Source organism: Lacerta agilis, chromosome 17 (genome assembly GCF_009819535.1).
Source record: "Lacerta agilis isolate rLacAgi1 chromosome 17, rLacAgi1.pri, whole genome shotgun sequence".
Classification (NCBI taxonomy): domain Eukaryota; kingdom Metazoa; phylum Chordata; class Lepidosauria; order Squamata; family Lacertidae; genus Lacerta; species Lacerta agilis.
Window position 1 is genome coordinate 29,376,196 of NC_046328.1, and position 15,147 is coordinate 29,391,342.

A 15,147-nucleotide genomic window follows, 5' to 3' on the forward strand; every position below is an offset into this window, starting at 1 on the left:
TGGGAAAGATGGAGGGCACAAGGAGAAGGGGACGACAAAGGATGAGATGGTTGGACAGTATTCTCGAAGCTACTAACATGAGTTTGGCCAAACTGCGGGAGGCAGTGAATGATAGGCGTGCCTGGCGTGCTCTGGTCCATGGGGTCACGAAGAGTCGGACACGACTGAACGACTGAACAACAACAACAACAACTGGCCTCGATCGGCGGAGGGCGGAGAAAGGAACGGAGCTGCAGAATATCGAGTCTTTCTCCTTCAGCCATTCTCTGGGGCACGTGTAGTATTAGTGATAACGAGAACGGCCCCGAGCATGTGCAGAATTCTATTTCTTCCCCTGCCCGGGACATGTATACAAAGGCTTTCCAAACAAGTTTGCTATTCCTCCTCTTTCTGGTGTGCTGTTTCGCCCCGAACTCATCATCTGAAAACGTTTTGCTTCCCCTGGAAAAATTATTGGGAAGCAAGTCAAAGCTTACAGCAAGTTTCATACAACGGAACCCATCTTTTTATCTCCTGTGCAAAGGCAGAACCACACAGCATTAAGGCAAAGTAGAAATGTTTATGCAAATATGTTGCTAATGGCTGCCAGGCCAATCAGGTAGACTATCAAGAAATTGACAAAGTCAGGACAATTCAGAGTTTTTGAGATTCAACTGCTTATCACACAGCTGATGGGACAGTGGAAATAGAATCACCATCAGTTTATTTGTGCAATCACAAATGATACTGAATTAGATGCAGCCCTGAGCCCTTTAAAGCCCGGGACCCCCACCAAAAAGGATCTGGCCACCTACCACTGAAAATCACTAGGAAATGACTTCCCCAACTAGAACCTGACAAGCTACCCAAGTAAGCGTATTGGCTGGCAGTGGGCCAGTGGTGCAAAAGGCCCCAGGTGGCCACCACCCAAGGCTCAGTGGGTTCACCGGAACTGCAGTTCTTAACTTGCAGATTGAGTGAACTGTTTGCAGAAGGGTTTTCAGACAGGACCTCTGTGCTGCTCTTTGACTCTTGCTCCAGGGGAGGAAAGCAGTTTCTACTGAAACCATTGTTAAAATGGGAGGGTCCCTGTTTTAGCAGCAGTTTTGATGCCAATCACTTTCCTCTCCCAGACCAAGCGGGGAGCATGCCTCAGTGCAGCAAAGGAACCACCAGAGCACACCTTGATTTCCCAATTGTTTCTTTGAAGTTACATATGACATCAAGTATGGGGTGGGTGGCCATGACTTGGGGAAAACAGCCTTGTGCACTAGGGGACCCTTGGTGGGCCAAATTTGGTCTGCAGGCTAGCGGTTCCCCAACCTTGTCTACCAGGCTGCAAAGACACAAAGGTTAAATCTGTGCGCCTTCTCTTGTCACTTTGAGGCAGGATAAGAATAAATGAAACAAAGAATGAGAGACGTGGAAAAGGGTTTGGCCATGTTTTCATATTCGCATTGGCAGTAAGAAAAATATGCAAAAATAAATACAAACAAATCTGTAACTGTTCACGAATACATAGCTTGATGCCCTCTCTCGGGGGACTCAGGCCTTGCTAACCAGGTGCTGCTCCACCATTCGGGGCAAAAAACCTTGCAGGAAGTGGAAGAATTCCTGGAAGACGGACGCTTGCTCAGGGTCTGTCGAGAATCTCAGGCTGATGCGTGTGTCTTGCTCGCGGGAAGTGCCACCCCTGCTGGCCTGGGCACAAACTCTGAACTGGAAGAGAGGGTCTGTGGGCCTTGCTTCCTGCTCCTGCTGGGAAATGGCCTCGGACACTTTTGCTTCCAGCTCCAAGGAGCTGGCCTTTTGGTGCTGGGGATCGGGCTCCGGCCCTTGAAGCTGCCGCCGGATGCGGCGGCGGCCCAGCCACATGCGGTGCCAGGCGGCGCAGTTCCAGGTCATGCTCTCCTCACCAGGGAGCAAATCATCAACCCGCAGCCTTTTAGCGGGCGAAGAGACAATGCTCCCTCCCTCGTCTAGAGGACGCTTGGACCCTACTGACAGCTGCTGAGTCTTTGCTTCTAACTCCTCCTCTTCCTGTTTCACCTCAGCGACATCCTGCTCCTCCCCAAGCCCCTGCCCCATCTCCACACAGCTACATTTGAGCACGTCCCTTAAGACAAAGGCTACGCTAGCACAGACCTTCTGGAACCAAAGCAGATGGAAGTCCCCAGCCTGGCCCAGAAGCTCATGGGCTTGGGCGGGCAGCACCGCCATTGTTAGGGGAAGGCCAATGACAAGGCTCTCAGCAACCGGAGCCTCGGTGGCGCCTGGCTGAAACAGGCGGACGAGCCCCCAGATCTTGCCCTTGCTAGACTTGCGCTGGTACTGCAGGCTGCGGCAGTACTTGGCTGCGTTGCAACAGCAGCGCTGGAACCGCAGCGCCGTCTTCTCGTTGACGTTGGCGGCGACGTTGTGGCTCTGCTCAAAGGGGTCCTGGAGGTTGAAGGGCCCCAGCTTGAGCCTGCTGTCCGCTTCAGAGGAGGACGGGAAGCTGGGCAGAGGCAGTGGACGGCCCTCCCACAGTGAGATGACGCAGCCAGCGAAGTCATAGTCCTCGAAGACGCGGAAGAACTCGGACAGGAGAGAGCCTGGAAATTAAGAGGCCGGCAGCCAGTGAGCCATGGAGATGCGACGGAGGCTTTGCACATATGTATGTGCACAAAGTACTACCAACAGCAATTCAGTGCTTCCATCACATAGGAAGCTCCCTTATACTAAGTCAAACCACTGGTCCCTCTTGCATTAGTCTTGTCTACACTGACTGGCAGCAGTCGGTTTCAAGGCAGGGAATCTCATCCCAGCTCTACCAGGAATCTTTCTCCAGTCCTACCTGGAGATGCCTGGGATTCAACCTGGAACCTTCTACAGTCAACACAGGTGCTTCACCATCGAGCTGCTCTCCTTCCCCTAAAAATAAGGATTCCAGCCCTCATGGTTCCAAATAAGTGTTTCCCAAACTTGGGTCTCCAGCTGCTTTTGGCTTACAATTCCCATCATCCTTCACCACTGGTCTAGCTAGCTAGGGGTGGGAGTTGTATTCTAAAAACAGCTGGAGACCCGAGTTTGGGAACCACTGTTCTAAATAAACTGAAGATTTAAAAAGGGAGCTGCCTTATGCAGAGGCAGACCACCCATTTAACTCAGTCCTGTCCACATGGACTGGCAGCAGTACTCCAGGACTTTAGGCCCCACAAATAACCCAGAGGTGCATTTTAAATAAAAGGACACATTCTACTCATGTAAAAACACGCTGATTCCTGGACTGTCCGCGGGCCGCATTTAGAAGGTGATTGGGCCACATCCGTCCCCCGGGCCTTAGTTTGGGGACCCCTGCACAAGACATTCCCAGCCCAACCTGGAGATTGAACGGGGGGACTTTCTTCTGCATGTAAAGCAGATACTGTCCCACATAACTATGGCCAATGTCCTAGACTCCCATCTGCACATTTAAAGGAAAATTAACAGAAAAGTTTGCACTTTAATCTGAGTTTTAACCTCCTGAGAGCAACTCACAAAGATCTTCCTTGTTCCCGCTGGGCTCCAGCCGTGCAGAATCCTTGGGGAAGCTGCAGTCCCAGCCATCCACCACAGTGTGTTCCTCTTCCACTAGGGAGCAGAGGAGAGTGAGAACACTCTTTCCAGAAGCATAGCCAGGAAAATTACATTTGTGTGTGTCACTCTATTAATCTTTAGGTTTATTAATCTTTTACATTTCAAAAAACGAAAAACAAAATGAACCCTGAACCCTCCCCTCCCCTAGCATCAAATGAATCGCTGTCCTCATTCCTAGTGATCTCACCAAAACAGACAGGTCCAAATACGTCTGTGTGTAGCTAGTAGCTGCAGGGACTGGGAATATTGTTCAATATTTGCACCTCGCTTTTCCTCTCACAAGGAAGCCCAAAGTGGGTGTTGACAATTTGTACAACATAAATAACAACAAGGAGGGCAAAACCAGGATCTAGCTAAGCGATAAATAAAGCTGTTCAGAACCCCAGCTTGCTTTTTTGAGGTGGGAGGGTAGGTACCTGAGAGTTCCTTCAAGTGGGCGACCGTTGGCAGGATGGGTGGGGTGCGCGTCTGCAGGAAGAAAAGCACCAACAGAGTCAGGGCATAGTTATTGAGGAGGGGGCCTCCGCCAAATGGGTTCCCTGTCAGAAAGGAAAGGAGGCAGCTGTTAAGTGGAAATAAAGCTCCGGCATCCCACTGCCACCGGACCCCTCCCTCCCTGGGCGATTGCCTGCAGAAGCTTTATTGCAGGGATCACCAACGTGGTGCCCTTGGTTGCCAGAAACCCTCATGGTACCTACGAAAGGTCTCAGTAAATATACCTCTAAAAACCCAAAGTGCACAGTAGACATTTGCTCTTCAGGTTCAGTTCCTGTTTGCACTGGCTCAGCCAATCAACAGTGAACACGCCCCCCTTAAGCATACCTACATTTGATTGGCTCCTACCCCTCCCCTCCATTCTGAACAGGGGACAGAAGCAATGAGGGAGTGACTGGCACAGGTTCCCTTTCCTCAGTGATGGGGTGGCTGGTTGTGGGACGTGGGGAATGCCCACATTATTTTGTAGGCCTTCATCTCTCAGTCTTCATGCTCTTTTAGATTTGGTGGCCATTCCATGTTAGGCTAGACATTTCACGGCAGCCATTTTGTAGCCAACACCCATGGCATTTTCGTAGCTCCAAACGACAATGGTTAAATTTTTTACCTGCCCTTCACTAGCAGGTTACAACAATTTAAAATTCCGCACAGTCATACCTCTAGTTACGAACGCTTCAGGATGCGTACGTTCGGGATACACACTGCGGCGACCCGGAAGTAACAGAACGGGTTACTTCCGGGTTCGCCGCGTCACGCATGCGCCGAAGCGCGTGGTGATGTCACGCACATGCACAGAAGCGCCAAATCGCATTGCGCACATGCGCAGATGTGGCACTTCAGGTTGTGCACATCACGGGTTACGAACGGGGCTCCGGAACGGATCCTGTTCGTAACCAGAGGTACCACTGTATTTAAACAAACTGCAGTCCAAGGAATAAAGGGGGTCCTAAAAACTTACATCTCAGGTGTTTCCACTGATGGGCGACAACCCTCCAGGGACCCAAGCAAGGAGTCTCTCCAAGCCCAAGCTAAAGATGTTGAAGACTGAACCAGAGACCTTCTGCATGCAAAGCAGATGCTCCACCACTGAGTTGCTATGGGCTGTCCTCTCCATTCACAAGTTCTGTTGAGTCCCCTCCCCCCCTTGTTTCTCCACTTTACCTGCCAGCGCCTGCTGCTTTGCCCAATAGCGCACTACGTAGACCAAAGGCCGCACTCGCTCGTCCATCTCCGTGCAAAGCTGCAGGAAGCGCGTGTTGCAGATGGCCAGCCTACCGTGGAGAGAGAATCCGGAGAAGAGGACAGTAAGTCAGGACCCTGACACAACGAGGCAGCTACCCTGCGCCCCATGAGCACATAGCTAAAATGGATGTGGGGAAAGTGTCTCATTTGCAACATCTGTCTCATTTTGAAAGTATCAAGCACCAAAATGAGAGAGGAAATCAACTCCTAAGAAACAATTCCCTGAGACCTCACGTACTTGAATGGTCGTGTTCGTAGTGCCACCACTGGGGGCTGCCCAACTGGCACTGATCTGTGACATGACCTTTTCAGTGGTGGCTCCCTGACTGTGCAATGTCCTCCCCAGTGAGGTGTGCCTGTCTCCATCATTGTTAACTTTTATGAGGAATCTGTTCCTGTTTATCAAGGCATTTGGTGGCTGAAGAATACTATTCCTGGGAACCTTGAGATCATTGGAAGAAAGCATATGTTTCACATTGTAATTGTGTTTTAGAATGTTTTATCTGTAACTAGTTTCAGTATGTTTTAATTTATTGTAGAATGCATTTGCTTTATTTTTGGTTTTTAAATCGTGTAACTTTTTTGCCGCCCTGGGCTCCTTAGGAGGAAAGGCAGGCTATAAATTCAATAAATTAATAATAATAAAGTGGAAAGGCCAAGATGGATGTGGAGAACCTTTGGCCCTCCAGATGTTGCAAAGCTAAAACTCCCATTAGCCCTAGCAAGCATGGGCAACAGCCAGGGGTGATGGGAGTTGTGGTTCAGCAACATCCAGGAGGGCCAAAGGTGTAATGCAACAATGCAAACTTTAGTAAAGGGTTTCACGCACACAAACACACACACACACACACACAGCCCCCGTACTTGTTGTTTATGGAGATGTCACCACGCAGGCCCGATTCCTTGTGCCAAAACTTGACAACTGGCCGACGGGCAGTCAGCACGGCCTGGACATTGTGGACTCCCGGAACGCACTTCCGCATCACGGTGGCAACCAACTCCAGCACTTCAGGCACTGTGGCAGAAGCCAAGTCAATATCGCTCAGGATCGAGTCCTCCGAGCACGAGTCCAGCTCCACGCTGGTTCCGTCCTCAGCCTGGAGGAGAAGGTGCATTTGGAGCAAGCTGTTTTTATCCTGAATCAGATTGTTTCTCTGTCTGGCCCAGTGCTGGCTACTCTGACTGGCAGCATCTCTCCTGGGTTTCAGATCTCTCCCAGCACTTCATGTAGATTCCAGTGCGTTGCAGACCTCTTTTCAGTGTAGGAATCTGCCTTATACCAGGTTGGAACAGCGGAACGTCTAACTGTGCACTGTCCAAGTGGCAACAGGTTTCAGACAGGCTATCTTTCTGCTGGGGATTGAACCTGGCACCTCCTGAATGCTACAGTTCCCCGAGAAGAGGGACTGATTGTTAAACCACTCTAGAAACTGTAGTTCTGTGGGGGTGGAATGGGGTATGTGTCTCCTAACCACTCTTAGCACCCTTAACAAACTATACTTCCCAGGATTCTTTGGGAGGAAGCCATGACTGTTTAAAAGTAGGAGAATACTGCTTTAAATGTATAGTGGAGATGAGGCCTAAAGCAAGGGTGGAGAGAATGGAGACCTCTAGGCATCGCTAACCGGCCACTCCGCCTTCTCCAGCCCTGCTCCACACCCTTACAACCTCTGACTTGTGAGTGCCTGCTGTACAAAAGCAAGAGAGTCACATCCATTAGTCCACCCACTTTTGCATGCGGCTCCTTGGAAGCTGTGAGAGCTAGTGCTCTTTAGGACGGGCAGGATGGGAAGAGAGGAAACCTAGAAGTAGGGGGAGCCACAGCCAAGGATAGATGGAACCAACAAGATCTGCTCTTGTCTCCATCCTCCTCCCTACAGCATTCTACAAAGGCAAAACTTAGACTAGGTGCCACCTCCTAGACTGGCTGGAAGTAAGGAAGTGGGTAAGCCGGGGCCAGCTGAGGACAGGCCCTTATGAACTCCACTGATTCAGCTTCCTATGCCATTGACCTCTGGAATTCTGAAATAGACTGCCTCTGGACAGGGATGTTCCACTTGACATCATGGTGGTTAACAGTCAACTAACCTCAACTCCATCAATTTGACAAGGTAGCAGCCATCACCCTCAGCTCATGGCAGCCAGATCCATGTAAGAATAACAGCAGCTACAACTAGGGCTGTTGATTAATGGAGGACGGCATCACTACACTACCAGGAGCGGGTAATCTTTTTCAGTCTCAGGGCCAGATTCCTTTTTGGGTAGGCTTCCAAGGCCCACATGCCATGACCCACTGCCTGAAAGGTTGCCTAGCAGGAAAGGTGGCTGTCAGGCTGAAAGGGTTTCCCACCCCTAGTCTAAGAAAGACTGAAGGATACATTCGTAACTCCCTCTACCTGTTAATGTCCTCTGCTCTGGGTCTCACCTGTGGCCCGCTAGGCCGCTTGGCAGAGGCCTGGAAGTTTTTTGTCTTCTCGAGGTCCAGGAACAAATCCAGGTCGCAGCCAGAGACATCAAAGCCATTCACCGAGGAACCAAAGGGGAGAACAGCAGAACCTGGGCATCGGGGGGTGGGGTGGGTGAAAGGTTAAATGAAGACCCAAGGTTGGAGCAGTGGCAATCAGCAGAGGTCCAGGGCAGCAGCTTACCAGGGAAAAACTCCAGGAACACCTCCTGGAAGAGAGTGACCAGCAAGTCCCGCAGGCGTCGTTCGTTCTCGGAGAACTCAAAGAGCTGCACCATCAAAGACATCTGGGCATCCACCTGGAAACATAGGAGCAAAGGAAGCTGCCTTATACCCAAGTCAGACGACTGGGGTCGTCTAGGCCAGTATTGTCTACACTGACTGGTAGCAGCTGTTCAGGATTTCAGACAGGAGTCTTTGCCGGCTCTAATTGCAGATGCCTGGGCTTCAACCTGGGACTTCCTGCATGCAGATACTCTACCACAGAGCTATGGTTTCTCCCCTAAAAACAAAGGAATATTCCAGTCCTCATGATCCTAACTGAACAGCTGGTTTAAAGAGGAACACAGGAAATTGCCTCATACAGAATCACATCATTACATCCATCTAGCTCTTTACTGTCTGCACTGTCTGGCAGCTCTGCAGGGTTTCAGACATGGAATCTTTCCCATGCCAGGGATTGAACCTGGGACCTTCTGCACACAAAGCAAATACTCTGCCGGTGAGCTACAGCCCTTTGCCCACCTGCCGGTGGGAGACCAATAGCAAGGCTTTGGGTTAAAAACTTTTAAAGCTGTTGCTAGCCCTATCAAGCAACCACATCCATTCAGTCTCCTCCAGCACTTGGATCAGGAATAAGTTATAGACAGGGAAAGACAAAGAAACCAGAGTTTACGCACATTGTCAGCTTGGCACAACTTTTGTGAAAGCTTCTCGGGGCTCAGCTGTCCTTGTTTGGCTGACCCCTGCTTCCTGGGGGGCGTGTATTTGAAGTCCTTCTTCTCTCGAGGCTTGACACGGAGCTTCTGACCCCCCAGGCTGTGCTGGGGCTCTGCCAATACTTTCTCCAGCACTGTCTCATTCTGTAGCTCCACAATCGCATAGACTCCCTAGCAGTGCGTGAGGCAAGAGAAAAGAAAAGAATGTCAGTTTCTGGGTCATCTCACATTCCTCCTGCCCTGCAGAAGCTGCTACAATGCATGCTGAGCCTTAATAGATTAATGTCTTTAAAACAGAATGAACAGATCAAGAGAAACAACACCCTTTATAAGGACAAACAAGCACTTGAAATGCATGATGAAAGCTTTCTGGGTTAACAAATAATTCTTCCTCCAGCTAGGTGGTCCAGAGGGCAGGAAGTATTTCTGTGTATTGTCCTCTGACAAAAATGTCAGGGCAGTGTACAGCAAAATAAAAACATTTCTAAAAGACCATTACTAGCAGAATAGTATGGTCATTAAAATGACTGTGAACTCCCTAGGCCTGCTGCAGTTGGACTTTTCCCATTGGAATGTTATTTTGAAAACATGCAACCCACTCCTATGGGTGTTTGCTCAGAAGTCCCACTGTGTTCAATGGAATTCACTGCCAATAAAGCTGCATGTGAAAAGCTTTTGAAGGTTAAGCCTCTTTAAGTCTTGGGAACAAAGGACATTGTGGAGTTGGGAAATATTCAGGAAAGGGCAACCAAAATGGTCAAGAGGAGAGAGCAACTCCCCTATGATGAAAGGTTCCAGCATTTGTGGTTTTGTAGTTTCAAGGAAAAAAGCAAGCAAGAGGCGAGGTGGCAGAGGTGTAAAAAAAATAGGCACGGCATGGAGAAAGTGGACAGAGAAATGTTCTCCCTCGCTCATAGACTTGGGAACATCCAATTAAGCTGAATATTGGAACATTCAGGACAGATAAAAGAAAGTCCTTCTTCATGCAGTGCATTGTTAAGCTATGGAACTTGCTCCCAAAGAAGGCAGTGATGGTCACCAACTTGGATGGCTTTGAAAGAGGAGGAGGCAAATTCATGGAGATAGCTATCAATGGTTACTAGCCAGGATGGCTACACTCTGTGCTTCCACTGTCAGAGGAAGCATGCTTCTGAATATCAGCTGCTGGGCTGATACACAGGTTAATACATTAGCAGGATTTTAGAAATACTTGTAATGACATTATGAATAGACAATAAGTCATTTCAATGATTTTTCAATATGAAATGGAGATGTGGTATGATGATAAACAATAGAACCAGGGAAGGGATTAGGGGGAAGTCAACTTTATTCTTTTTATGTTTGATTATGAAGATGTACTGTTGTTGTTGTTGTTGTTGTTGTTGTTGTTGTTGTTGTTGTTGTTTTCTCTCTGTTGTTTTTGGAAATCTGGTGGGCCACTGTGTGAACAGGATGCTGAACTAGATAGGCCACTGGCCTGATCCAGCAGGCTCTCCTTATGTTCTTATCTGTCTCATAAAGTTTATTTTCCTACTCCCCTGCAAAGCTTATTCAAACGGAATGTGTTAACTATTGAAAGTGGTAGGAACCCAAAAGAAAATTTAATGCACTCTTGGATGGTATCATTCTCTGTGAAATGAAAGGGAGAACTGAAACCATTTTTTATATAGTGCTTTATGTCTCTTGCTGTATGTGCTCTTTCTTTTGCTCAGTGGCAAAGTATCTGCTTGGCACGCAAAGACCCAGGTTCAATCCCCAGCATCTCCAGGTAGGAATGAGAAAGAACCCCCCTGAAGCCCTGGATAGCTGCTGCCCGTCCGAGTAAACAATACTGAGCTAGATGGACCCCCTGCTTCAATTGTTCCCAAGAAGCAGCTATTGAGGTTTTACTAATATGCCAAAGGCTATACCTTATCCTTGTCCATCACCACATTGGCTACCTCCCCATAGGACTGGAAATAATCACTCAGCTCAGAGGCTGGTGTCCCCTTCCGAAAACCACTGACAAACACACTGCGAAGCTCTTGGGCCTGCCGGACAGTGCGGAGGTTTTCCAAGCGCTGGTGTTTCTTCCCATGAAGGTGGTCATCCAGGCTGGGCTCTGCAGCAGAAAAACCAAGGGTTTGGTTTGCTTATTTTAAACAGCTTTTAATACTGCCCTTTTGACACGATGACCCCAGAGCAGTTTACATCAGGCTTCCTCAACCTCGGCCCTGTAGTTTTTAGACTACAATTCCCATCATCCCTGACCACTGGTCCTGCTAGCTAGGGATCATGGGAATTGTAGGCCAAAAACATCTGGAGGCCCAAGGTTGAGGAAACCTGGTTTACATCAATAAACATTTAGAAGCAACACAATGCAAACCAAGTATAATAAAAACAGTTCCAGGACTGCAACACACTTACTCAGGCATAGGCAAACTCGGCCCTCCAGATGTTTTGGGACTACAATTCCCATCATCCCGGACCACTATTCCTGTTAGCTAGGGATGATGGGAGTTGTAGTCCCAAAACATCTGGAGGGCCGAGTTTGCCTATGCTTGCACTTACTCCAACACAGAACTCCAAAGGTACCTACTTATATTGGTTTTAGAATTATTTTTGTAGTGATATGCTTGCCACCCTGGGCTCCTTTGGGAGGAAGGGCTGGATACAAGTTGAATAAATAAATGGTAATAATATAAAAGTATTTACATTCCGCCATCTGATGTAAAATATCAAGGCGGTCTACTACGATATATACAATACAAATACAGCAAATCATAAAATGCCATTAACACACAAAGTCATCATTAAAATGCTTGTCTACTCTTAAAACTGAATAGATATCAACATAAAAAAGTCTTCAAGAGGTGCTTGAAACTCAAAAGTGAGGGTGCCTGCCAAATCTATGCTGGAGTTTTCCATCACATGGGACCAGCAACACTAAATGGCTGATTTTTAGCTGAGGTCAGTCAGGCCTCTGTAACACTCTGTAATTACAATGCTCCTGTGGATTATCTCAATGATGGAGCTGAGAGATAAGGCTCAGGGGGCGATTAAAGTAACTTGCCACTTAAAATACCCTGAAACCTTCACTTTCAAATGAATCTGTTAACAAAACATGCACACACAAATAAAAATAGTTAACATCCATATGAAGCTGGGTGAAATCAGGGGATTTGGTATTGGGTAGCACCAATATGCAGACGATGCCCAAAACATCAAAATGACATCAAAATCAGGTATAAGCCATGCAAATTCTGAACTGGTATTGTGGTGGGCTTCACAAGGGCATTTCCCCCAAAACTACAACCCACCTACCCTACTCCTGATGTCTTATGTGACATCAGGTATGAGGGAGGCAAAGGTGTGGTCTTCCATCACTTTGAAATCTGTTTGTAAGCTGCTTGCATTGCAAAAATAAGGAGTTATTTATATAAGGCACAATTGGTGCCTTCATTACATCTTTTTATGTGCCAGGCGAAAACATTACTCTTAAACCAGGCCTCTGACTGATACAACAATATATGACATTTAAATGTGCAGGGGTGGTGTTGTTGTTCTGCCATTATGTTACTGTGTTTTTATGTTGTAAACTGCCATGCGATCTTCAGATGAAAGGCAGTATATAAATTTAATATCACTCAAAATTGGTATGGATAATGCTTTTCAATAACTGATTAAGGCCAAATGTGGAATGCCATGAGCGTTTTTGCCTCCCTAGTTCTAGATGTCAACAGCTTGGAAAGTGTATAGAGGAATACGAAACTGATTTTAACTGCATGGGACCCTTTCACAAGACCACTGTTCCATGTGCATACTAAAGGGAAAAGGACATATATTCATTGCTTAAGAACACAAGGAAAGCAGTTTCTTTCCATGGTTTAGGACTCTTGTAAATTAGCTGCTGTTCATAAGTAAGGCAAGATTGCCTTAAGTAACTTTACTTTTCAGAAGGCTAAAAACAAAACAAAACCTGCAACAGGTGAAGTTTTCCTTAATCTCAGCTTCCTCATATCACCAAAACCTTCACTTCAGTTGAAAAGTTTTGAAATACACAGGAATTTGGCAAGGGGTGGGGAGAAGAGTAACCCCGCAGCAGGGACTGGGCAACTGCAGCCCTTCAGACGTTGCTGGGCTCTTAATTCCCATCAGCGCTGGGAGCCTGAAGGGCCATCGATCTTTGCACTACTGCGATTCTGAGACAGAATACTTAACTCGAGTCCAAGTTCAGTCTTGGAAGCATTTGAGCAACAGAGAAGAGAGTGCCTCTGGCCACGTGCAGAGTATCAGACCGAGTTGCACATTGTCTCTTTTTGTGTGCGTGCATAAGACAATATAAAACCAGTGCCTTTGTACACCCGCAGCACAGGGCCCACCTCCCGACCTTTGGCCCCACTCACTATTGGCCACCGTCACATGGCAGAGGCGACACCGAAAGCCCCCGCGGGGCAGAGACTCCACATCTCCCAGCCCCGAATCCGCCATTCCGGCGCTTGCCACTCCCATAGCCAGCGGCCGGTTCTTCCAATAAATAGGTCCCCGATGGTTCCCATGCTTGGCTCCGGAAGTTCCGCCGGAAGAGCTCGGGTGTTACACGCTACTTCCCCAGCTCTGTAGTTCCGCCGGTATAGTCGCAATTCTCTCTTCCTCCACGCGCCGTTGTTGCTCCTAGGGCTACAGGGCAAATTGCTTGGATAACCAGCTTCCGGTTGCGATTCGGCGGTCGCCATATGCGTGGTAGAAGCCGCATGTGGCGTTACCGAGTTTATTCCTGCCAAAGGGACAGAGAAAAGTCCCCCCACCAATACGATTGTGGTTCTCCCCTCTCGCCCAAGGCAGAGGGCGGGAAGTTTGTCCTGAGAAAGCGAAGGAGGAGGGATCCCTTTGCCTACAGCTAAGATGGTGGAGGCGAATTACTTCCATTTCTGCACCCACATAGCCCCCCAAAACTACCTCATATTAGATTCCTTACACATGTTATTCCCCTTCCCTTCACATATTTGTGTATGTATTGCTATCGGTACGAGTTTTGGCGGGGTAGGGTTGTATGCCTGAGCACCCTTCCAATTCCTGGATCCAGCACTGCTTCAGTTCCAGGAATAGCCAGGCTAGCTTCCAGGTGAGGTAATAGCTTTCTAAGTATGGGCCATTAAGGTAACAAAGGTAGTAGGTCTGTGCCAGACACAAATGGGTGGGACCCCCTACTCCAACACCCCTCTGTCCTGGTAAGCAAGCATTTTCACAGTTCAATGACATTCCAAGCAGGCTAAAACGCCCAAGGAGGGTGCAGAGCAGGAGACGCTGAGGGATGTGGCTGGGCAAAGTGTGTGGCTTGGGGAGACATCCCAAGGTTTAGCTAGAGAAGCCCTTGGGTTCCCCATCCTGGGTTACCAAGTAGCCGTGGTGTGTAAGGATAGTTATAATAGGTATTGCCAGGAGGTCATCAAAGGGTGATACGAAAGGTACCAGCAATGTGTTGTGAGGAATTGCCCACTTTAAAAATGTTCTGAATAGATGGCAGTTACCAGCTTACCTGCAGGCCTCTGGCATTGCTTGCTCATAGGTAATGGTTGGTAGTTCCTTTTACAGAAGTTTCAGAGACCCAGATTTCATAGTGGGGCAGCTCTTTTGGAAAAGGGGCCATACCCTTTATAAGTTCCCGGCATTTAAAACGACTTGGAGCACAATGGCAGCTTCCAGCTGCACACCCACACCATTAAGGTAGCTTAGCGAAGCAGCCAAAGGCTGACGAAGCCTCAGGCATGTGAGGGGTTCTCTGTCCTGGGCAAGTTAAGACAGAATTCTTGGTACTACTGCCGCTGGGTCGTAAACAGGAAATTCAAGCCTTGGGAAGGCTGCAGAGGCCTTTACTCCCATTATCGCCTATACAAAAGTACAAATAACTTCCATTGCGCTGCTCACTTTTGCCTCTGCTGCTGCCCACCTTTGGCATGTTCCTGCCACCCCAGAAGGGAATCTGGCCCTCGCTGTGAATAAACCCACTGCCATCATAGATAACTGCAGGCAGTGTCCTGAATGCCAGTTACTGGAAACTGCAGAACTCTTGCACTCAGGTCCCACTTGTGGGCTTCCCTTTGAGGCATCAGGTTGGCCACTGTGAGAACAGGATGCTGGACTAGATGGACCATTTTGACTGATCCAGCAGTGCTCTTCTGATATTCTTACTGGCACCTACTTTTGTCTTAGCAACCTTCTATCCTCTCAGCTTTCCTAGAACTAAATCTTGCACTTAATCCTCAAAGCTCCCATTGCCCTACAAGGTTGGTTCAGTGTGCGAGAAGGGAGAAAATATGCAAGAGCTCACATTTCATTTTACTGTACTAGTCTGAATTCTATGGAATACTGTATTTTATTGTATAAGAAATAAAATAAATAAAAATACAAAATAAAATTCCTAGAGCAGCT

At 48.1% G+C, this 15,147-nt stretch overlaps 1 protein-coding gene across 1 annotated transcript; it reads right to left on the reverse strand.

Annotated features, from left to right (window-relative positions):
• Window positions 1-1,402: 1,402 nt before the first annotated feature.
• On the reverse strand, window positions 1,403-13,253 carry TUT1 (terminal uridylyl transferase 1, U6 snRNA-specific). The gene is made up of 10 exons (XM_033174635.1): window positions 13,122-13,253; window positions 10,647-10,837; window positions 8,698-8,907; window positions 7,983-8,097; window positions 7,760-7,890; window positions 6,199-6,431; window positions 5,254-5,363; window positions 4,014-4,136; window positions 3,499-3,591; window positions 1,403-2,573 (listed from the first exon to the last, which is right to left on the reverse strand). The coding sequence occupies exons 1-10, from the start codon at window positions 13,225-13,227 to the stop codon at window positions 1,525-1,527; spliced, it is 2,361 nt and encodes a 786-aa protein (XP_033030526.1). The 5' UTR covers window positions 13,228-13,253; the 3' UTR covers window positions 1,403-1,524.
• Between the last annotated feature and the right edge of the window lie 1,894 nt (window positions 13,254-15,147).